The following is a 9,326-nucleotide window of genomic DNA, read 5'->3' as shown; positions in this document are numbered from 1 at the left end:
AGTGTGCTTTAAGTTTGTATACTAATCTCTTATGTGGGACCTTGTCAAAAGCCTTCTGACCAAGTCCAGATATAACACATCCACTGGTTCTCCCATATCCACTCTACTAGTTACATCCTCGAAAAATTCTATAAGATTCGTCAGACATGATTTACCTTTCATAAATCCATGCTGACTTTGTCCAATTATTTCACCACTTTCCAAATGTGCTGCTATCCCATCTTTAATAACTGACTCTAGCAGTTTCCCCACTACCGATGTTAGACTAACTGGTCTGTAATTCCCCGTTTTCTCTCTCCCTCCCTTTTTAAAAAGTAGGGTTACATTAGCTACCCTCCAATCCTCAAGAACTACTCCAGACTCTAAAGAGTTTTGAAAAATTATCACGAATGCATCCACTATTTCTGGGGCTACTTTCTTAAGTACTCTGGGATGCAGCCTATCTGGCCCTGGGGATTTATCAGCCTTTAATCCATTCAATTTACCTAACACCACTTCCTGGCTAACCTGGATTTCACTCAGTTCCTCCATCTCATTTGACCCCCGGTCCCCTGCTATTTCCGGCAGATTATTTATGCCTTCCTTAGTGAAGACAGAACCAAAGTAGTTATTCAATTGGTCTGCCATGTCCTTGTTCCCCATGATAAATTCACCTGTTTCTGACTGCAAGGGACCTACATTTGTTTTAACTAATCTTTTTCTCTTCACATATCTAGAAAAACTTTTGCAGTCAGTTATTATGTTCCCTGCCAGTTTTCTTTCATAATCTATTTTCCCTTTCCTAATTAAGCCCTAATTAAGGATGGGAGGGGAGAGGAGATGAGTCAGGTGGGGAGGCTGCAGGGGAGGGGAACACGGGGGGGGGGGGGGTGGACGCGGGGGAGAGGGAGACGGGGTTGGGGGGGCGCAGTGGTGGGGGGGGGGGTGTACCTCTTGTTTCAGCAGCTGCTCGGCTTTGCTGCGGGTGATCTCCTTGTTGTACCACCTGGGAATGATGAAGGGTCAGGCCCCAGTCTCTGTCCATCCCTGCCCCTGACCCCATACCCCTGACCCCCACCCTGACCCCAGACCCCCACCCTGACCCCAGACCCTCACTCTGACCCTCCACCCAGACCCCCACCCTGACCCCCCACCCTGACCCCTACCCCCACCCTGACCCCAGACCCCCACCCTGACCCCTGACCCCCACCCTGACCCCAGACCCCCACCCCTGACCCCCACCTCACTGGGTGCCCCCCCTCCTGCTCCACCTACTGGCAATGCTCCAGCTGGTCTCTGGTCTCCACCACGTAGTTACTGGGGATGAAACCCTCTCTCCTGTGGGGCAGAGAGACGTCAGCACCACCACACACCCACTCCCATCCAGCCCTCACCCATCACACCCCCTCCCACCCCCATCAACCCCCCTCCCCTCACCCACCCCACCCCACACTCCCTCCCGCGGACACATCCTGCACTAACCCCCCAGCCCCTCCCTCCCCCCTTCCACTCCACCCCCCCCCCACCTTCTGCCCCTTCTCTCCCTCCTGTGGGGCAGAGAGAGGTCAGAACCATTCCTCGCCCCATCCTCCCCTCTCCACCTGTACCCCACTCTCTCGCTGTATCCCTGTACCCCGTACCCCCTGTATCCCATACCCCTGTACCCCATCCCCTGTACCCCATACCCCTGTACCCCTGTACCCCATACCCCTGTACCCCCTGTACCCCATACCCCTGTACCCCATACCCCTGTACCCCATACCCCATTACCCCTGTACCCCCTGTACCCCATCCCCTGTACCCCATACCCCTGTACCCCATTACCCCATTACCCCTGTACCCCATACCCCTGTACCCCATTACCCCGTACCCCTGTGGGTCCCGTGCCCGCCACCAGTTGTGGTCGCCCTGCTCCAACACCACGTATTCCTGGTCCTTGCGCAGCGGGAGGTCGTCAGGGTTCATGATGTCGTAGTCGTACAGCGCCACCACCACCTTGCGGCTGACAGACGCCGACACCGGCATCGCCGCCTGGGGGAGGGGGGTTAGACACGGCACATGTCAACACGTCACAGGGGTTAACATGTCAAGGGGATTGAAGGCTTTGTGGCCAAGTTTGCAGATGATACAAAAATAGATGAAGGGGCAGGTGGTGTAGAGAAAGCAGGGACTGCAGAAGGAGTTGGACAGGTTGGGAGAGAAGTGGCAGATGGAATATAGTCTAGCAAAGTGTGGAATCGTGCACTTTGGTCGTAGGAATAAAGGCGTAGACTAATTTCTAAATGGGGAGAGAATCCAGAAATCAGATGATCAAAGGGACTTGGGAGCTGGTGCAGGATTTCCAGCCCTGCATTTCGTTGTCTCTGTGCATTTCGTTGTCTCTGTACTGTACACTGACAATGACAATTAAAATTGAATCTGAATCTGAATCTGAGGATTCCCAAACAGTTAATCTACGTTGAATCGGTAGTAAAGAAAGCAAACTCAATGCTAGCATTTATTTCAAGAGGGCTTGTATACACAAACAGGGACGTAATGTTGAGGCTCTATAAGGCGCTGGTCAGGCCACATATGGAATATTCTATCTGAGGAAGGATGTGCTGGCTCTGGAGAGGGTCCAGAGGAGGTTTACAAGAATGATGCCAGGAATAAGTAGGTTAACGTATGATGAGCGTTTGTCGGCACTGGGCCTGTACTCGCTGGAGTTTAGAAGAATGAGGGGGGTTCTCATTGAAACTTACAGAATAGTAAAAGGCTTGGATAGAGTGGATGTGGAGAGGATGTTTCCACTAGTGGGAGAGTCTACGACCAGAGGTCACAGCCTCAGAATTAAAGGACGTTCTTTTTGGAAGGAGATGAGGAGGAATTTCTTTCGTCAGAGGGTGGTGAATCTGTGGAATTCATTGCCACAGACGGCTGTGGAAGCCACAAGTCAATGGATATATCGAAGTCACTAGTCAAGTCAAGTCACATTTATTTATATAGCACATTTAAAAAAAAACAACTCTCGTTGGCCAAAGTGCTTTACATTTGTTATAAGAATAGTATAAACAAACAAACTACATACATATATACAGTGGCTTGCAAAAGTATTCATATCCCTTGAACTTTTCCACATTTTGTCACGTTACAACCACAAACGTAAATGTATTTTATTGGGATTTTATGTGATAGACCAAAACAAAGTGGCGCATAATTGTGAAGTGGAAGGAAAATGATACATGGTTTTCAAATTTTTTTACAAATAAAAAACTGAAAAGTGTGGCGTGCAAAAGTATTCAGCCCCTTTACTCTGATACCCCTAAATAAAATCCAGTGCAACCAATTGCCTTCAGAAATCACCTAATTAGTAAATAGAGTCCACTTGTGTGTAATCTAATCTCAGTATAAATACAGCTGCTCTGTGAAGGCCTCAGAGGTTTGTTAGAGAACATTAGTGATCAAACAGCATCATGAAGCCCAAGGAACACACCAGACAGGTCAGGGATAAAGTTGTGAAGAAGTTTAAAGCAGGGTTAGGTTACAAAAAAATATCCCAAGCTTTGAACATCTCACGGAGCACTGTTCAATCCATCATCCGAAAATGGAAAGAGTATGGCACAACTGCAAACCTACCAAGACATGGCCGTCCACCTAAACTGACAGGCCGGGCAAGGAGAGCATTGATCAGAGAAGCAGCCAAGAGGCCCATGGTAACTCTGGAGGAGCTGCAGAGATCCACAGCTCAGGTGGGAGAATCTGTCCACAGGACAACTATTAGTCGTGCACTCCACAAATCGGGCCTTTATGGAAGAGTGGCAAGAAGAAAGCCATTGTTGAAAAAAAGCCATAAGAAGTCCTGTTTGCAGTTTGCCACAAGCCATGTGGGAGACACAGCAAACATGTGGAGGAAGGTGCTCTGGTCAGATGAGACCAAAATTGAAGTTTTTGGCCTAAATGCAAAACGCTATGTGTGGCGGAAAACTAACACTGCACATCACCCTGAACACACCATCCCCACTGTGAAACATGGTGGTGGCAGCATCATGCTGTGGGGATGCTTTTCTTCAGCAGGGACAGGGAAGCTGGTCAGAGTTGATGGGAAGATGGATGGAGCCAAATAAAGGGCAATCTTGGAAGAAAACCTGTTAGAGTCTGCAAAAGACTTGAGACTGGGGCGGAGGTTCACCTTCCAGCAGGACAACGACCCTAAACATACAGCCAGAGCTACAATGGAATGGTTTAGATCAAAGCATATTCATGTGTTAGAATGGCCCAGTCAAAGTCCAGACCTAAATCCAATTGAGAATCTCTGGCAAGACTTGAAAATTGCTGTTCACAGACGCTCTCCATCCAATCTGACTGAGCTTGAGCTATTTTGCAAAGAGGAATGGGCAAACATTTCAGTCTCTAGATGTGTAAAGCTGGTAGAGACATACCCCAAAAGACTTGCAGCTGTAATTGCAGCGAAAGGTGGTTCTACAAAGTATTGACTCAGGGGGGCTGAATACTTTTGCATGCCACACTTTTCAGTTTTTTATTTGTAAAAAAATTTGAAAACCATGTATCATTTTCCTTCCACTTCACAATTATGCACCACTTTGTTGGTCTATCACATAAAATCCCAATAAAATACATTTACGTTTGTGGTTGTAACGTGACAAAATGTGGAAAAGTTCAAGGGGTATTTAAACTTTTGCAAGCCACTGTACATATAGCCCTCGCTCAGAGGACATCAGGAAAGGCTTGGGAGTATAGATAAGATTTTAGTCTTGACTTAAAGGAGTCGATGGAGGGGGCAGTTCTGATGGGAAAGGGGATGCTGTTCCACAGTCTAGGGGCTGCAACCGCAAAGGCACGGTCGCCCCTAAGCTTATGCCTGGACCGCTGGATATTCAGCAGCCCCAAGTCGGCCGATCTGAGGGACCTGGAGGTGGAGTGCTGGGTGAGAAGACTTTTAATGTAGGAGGGGGCAAGCCCATTGAGGGCTGTGTAGACAAAGAGGAAGGTCTTGAAATGTATACGGAACCGCACAGGGAGCCAGTGGAGAGAGGCCAGGATCAGGGTGATGTGGTCCCTTTTTCCCTTTATGTGGTCCCTTTTTCCCTTTAAGCCAGAGATAGATAGATAGCCCTTGTGGCTAAAGGGATCAGGGGGTATGGAGAGAAGGCAGGTACAGGATACTGAGTTGGATGATCAGCCATGATCATATTGAATGGCGGTGCAGGCTCGAAGGGCCGAATGGTCTCTACTCCTGCACCTATTTTCTATGTATCTATGTATCTATGAATGGCCTAATTCTACTACTATAATTTATGAACTTATGAACACGCCAACACTCAACACGTCACACATTCACATGCCAACATGTCACATGCCAATATGCCAACTGGTCAACACGTCAACAGGTGAAAAGGTCACCGGTAACGCGGCCACATCAGGGGGGTTGAGACGGGGAGTGGGGGGGAGGGGGAGCGAGGGGGGAATGGGTGGAGAAGATAGTGAGGGGGAGTGAGTGAGGGGGTCAAGGGTAAGGAGGGAGAGGAGAGCAGGTAAGGTGTGAGGGGGAGTCAGGGGAGGAGGGAGGAGGGCGAGTGAGACAGTGGGAGGTGAGCTGCCTGGTGGTGTGGAGAGGGAGAGGCAGTGCGTCAGGTGTGGGGAGAGGTGACAGGTGAGGAGTGAGTGGGGACAGGTGTGGAGAGGTGAGTGGGGACAGGTGTGTGGAGAGGTGAGTGGGGACAGGTGTGGAGAGGTGAGTGGGGCAGGTGTGTGGAGAGGTGAGTGGGGCAGGTGTGTGGAGAGGTGAGTGGGGACAGATGTGTGGACAGGTGGGTGAGTGGGGACAGGTGTGTGAACAGGTGAGTGGGGACAGGTGTGTGAGGGGTGAGTGGGGACAGGTGTGTGAACAGGTGAGTGGGGACAGGTGTGTGGACAGGTGAGTGGTGAGTGGGGACAGGTGTGTGGACAGGTGAGTGGGGACAGGTGTGCGAGAGGTGAGGGGTGGCAGCGTTGCTCACTCACCTGTTCCTGAGGTGTTGGAGGGAGAGGTTTGCGGGATTTTCTGCGGGAGGTCCCCGCTCCTGGAACTGTAGATGAGAGACACTGGAGTGACCACACAGTGAGCTGCAGCCTCGCGAGACCCTCCCCTCCAGAGACCCCGTGCAGGGCAGCGGTCAGTGGCTGCCCACCCCCCCCCGGCACCCGTGTGGACCAGCTGGACCCTGGCCCAGACCATCCCGTCAGCTCCATGCCTCGACCGTGCAGGACAGTGGTCAGTGAGTGACCGTCAGCCCACATCCAGGGCCCCTCTCTGCCGTCCCTCCTCACAACAACATGGGGCCATGGCCAGTGGGGGACCCACACAGTCACCCAGCAAGCACACAGGCCCTTCGGCCCAACTTGCCCATGCTGACCAACATGCCCCATCTACACTGGTCCCACCTGCCCGCGTTTGGTCCCGACCCCTTGAAACCTGTCCTATCCATGTACCTGGCCAAGTGTCTCTTAAATGGCTGAGGTGCAGTGGGCAGGAGAGGGGGGCGGGTGGGAGCGCGGGAGGGGTGAGTGGGGGGGAGGGGATACTCACATGAGTTGGCGATGTGGACGAGGCAGCATCCGGGAGCGGCCTTGGCCGACTGTTGGCAGCAAGTCCACTCTCCCTCCATCCAGAAACACGGGTGGTATTTCTGCAACAACTCCGCATTGAAGCGGATCCCTGCAACACAGGGTTCAGTGTGGGGCCAACCTGTACACCCACCCCTGTACCCCCACCCCACCGCACATCGATCCCCACCCCCACCCCCACCACCAACACCCACCCCACATGCATCCAACCAACCCCCACCCCACCACGACACGAAACAACCCACACCACAACACCACAACCCCAACCCACCCCATCCACCCCACCCCCACCCCACCCAAACCCCACCCCACCCCAACACCAACCCCAAACCACCCCAATTGCCATCCACCCCAACCCCATCCGCACATCGATCCCACCCCCACCCCCAACCCCAACCCAAAAACCCACCCCCATTGCCATCCCCAACCCCACCCCCACCCCACCGCACATCGATCCCCACCCCCACCCCCAACCCACCCCCACACCCACCCCCATTGCCATCCCCAACCCCACCCCCACTCTCCAACCCCAAACCCACCCCCATTGCCATCCCCCAACCCCACCCCCCCCCCCCATTGCCAATCCCCACCCCCAACCCCAACCCCCCCACACCCACCCCATTGCCATCCCCACCCCCACCCCCACCTCCAACCCCAAACCCACCCCCATTGCCATCCCCACCCCCACCCCCACCCCCACCCCCACCCCCACCCCCAGCCCTAACCCCACCTCCATCCCCACCCCCACTCCCCTCTCCACCCTGGGGGGGGGGGGGGGGGGGGGTGACGTACTGTTGCCGAGCTCGGTGATCCACTGCCGGCGAACGTCCTCAGTCTTTGCGAACACGTAGAGAGGCCCCTCGTCATGGACAATCTGTGGGGGAGGGGGAGGGGGAGGGGGCAGGGGGGGAGGGGGCAGGTGGGGAGGGGGCGCGGGAGGGGGTTGTTGGGGTGGGGGAGAGGAAGTGTGGGGGGTATGGGGGTGGGGGAGTTGGGGGAGAGGGGGTGAGAAAGGGATGATCACCACTGCCCCCTACCACCCACCCTGTGGCCCCACTGGTCACCCTCACTCCCCCACCCCATGCCCCCCCACACTGGAGCCCAGCACACACGCACACACACACGCACACACGCACACGCACACACACACACACACACACACACGCACACACGCACACGCACACACACACACACACACACACACACGGGGTCACTGACCTGGAAGGGGAATTGCCTGTCGATGGGGCCGCTGTCCTCAGGCTTCACCTCCTCCACACACTTGATACGTTCTAGATCAATGGAGCCCTTCTTGCCCCCACGCTTCTACATGGGGAACAGACCAGCGTTACACACTTCCCCCCTCACCTCACACACACGCCCCACCCTCACACTCCCCACCCTCATACGTACTCCCCTCCCTCCCCCTCACCCTCACACACACTCCCCACCCTCACACCCACGCTTCTACATGGGGACCAGCGTTACACACCTCCCCCCTCACCTCACACACACTCTCCACCCTCACACGTACTCCCCTCCCTCCCCCTCACCCTCACACCCACTCCCCACCCTCACACTCCCCACCCTCACACCCACTCCCCACCCTCACAAACACCCCCTCTCTCGCCTTCCCCCTCCCTGTACCAGTGGCGGGGGTCCCAGACTGGGGGCAGGGGGAGAGAGGGGGGGGGGGGTCCAGACTCACCGTCCTCTCACTGTCGTACTCATAGTCGGCCACCCTGGTGTGGGACGGGGTAGTGGGGGTGACAGGGAGGTGGGGTTGTGGGGGGTGGGGGTTATGGTGGGGATGATGGGGTGGGGGTTATGGTGGGGATGATGGGGTCGGGGGTGGGTTTGGGGGTTGGGTTGACGGGGTGAGGGTGTGAGGTTGGGGGTGTGTACGGGGGGGGGGGTACACTGACCATCCGCTCGGTGTCGTACTCATAGTAGGCCACGCGGGTGAGGGACAGGATGAAGAGCCGCTCCTTGTAGTTGAGCGGTGACGTTTTCTTCTTCTGCTGCGACCGCTTGATAAACACTTCCTCCATCGGGGCAGCTGGGGGAGAGAGGGGAGGTTACTGCCTGTAGTCTGCCTGTACCCTGCTCGTACCCCGCCTGTAATCTGCCTGTACCCCACCTGTATCCTGCCTGTACCCTGCCCGTATCCCACCTGTACCCTGCCCGTACCACACCTGTAGTCTGCCTGTACCCCACCTGTAGTCTGCCTGTACCCCACCTGTACACTGCCTGTACCCCAACTGTAGTCTGCCTGTACCCTGCCCGTACCCCACCTCTAGTCTGCCTGTACCCCGCCTGTAGTCTGTCTGTACCCTGCCCGTACCCCACCTCTAGTCTGCCTGTACCCCGCCTGTAGTCTGCCTGTACCCTGCCCATACCCCGCCTGTAGTCTGCCTGTACCCCAACTGTAGTCTGCCTGTACCCCGCCTCTAGTCTGCCTGTACCCCGCCTGTACCCTGCCTGTACCCCACCTACACCCTGCCCGTACCCCACCTGTACCCCACCTGTACCCTGCCTGTACCCCACCTGTACCCTGCCTGTACCCCGCCTACACCCTGCCCGTACCCCACCTGTACCCCACCTGTACCCTGCCTGTACCCCACCTGTACCCCACCTGTACCCCACCTGTGGAGTGGAAGATTGCAACCTTCACGTGGTCCGCCCTGTTTCAACGAATGCAATCAACCTGGCGTGCACAATCAAATAAGATCAAATAGAACAAGTTG

General features: G+C 54.9%; 1 protein-coding gene across 1 annotated transcript in view; it reads right to left on the bottom strand.

Annotated features, from left to right (window-relative positions):
* LOC116979337 (tyrosine-protein kinase BTK-like) overlaps positions 1–9,326 on the bottom strand; it is a 32,834-nt gene that overhangs the window by 268 nt on the left and 23,240 nt on the right. The window contains exons 2-9 of the mRNA XM_033030942.1: positions 8,505–8,638; positions 7,801–7,905; positions 7,375–7,456; positions 6,545–6,673; positions 5,980–6,044; positions 1,850–2,010; positions 1,255–1,317; positions 931–985 (exon numbers count right to left, since the gene is read on the bottom strand). Of these exons, the coding sequence (XP_032886833.1) occupies positions 931–985; positions 1,255–1,317; positions 1,850–2,010; positions 5,980–6,044; positions 6,545–6,673; positions 7,375–7,456; positions 7,801–7,905; positions 8,505–8,630 (786 nt within the window). The 5' untranslated portion in view covers positions 8,631–8,638. The remainder of the gene's footprint in view (positions 1–930; positions 986–1,254; positions 1,318–1,849; positions 2,011–5,979; positions 6,045–6,544; positions 6,674–7,374; positions 7,457–7,800; positions 7,906–8,504; positions 8,639–9,326) is intronic.

Source organism: Amblyraja radiata, chromosome 12 (genome assembly GCF_010909765.2).
Source record: "Amblyraja radiata isolate CabotCenter1 chromosome 12, sAmbRad1.1.pri, whole genome shotgun sequence".
Classification (NCBI taxonomy): Eukaryota; Metazoa; Chordata; class Chondrichthyes; order Rajiformes; family Rajidae; genus Amblyraja; species Amblyraja radiata.
This window is presented reverse-complemented; position numbering and strand designations above follow the sequence as displayed.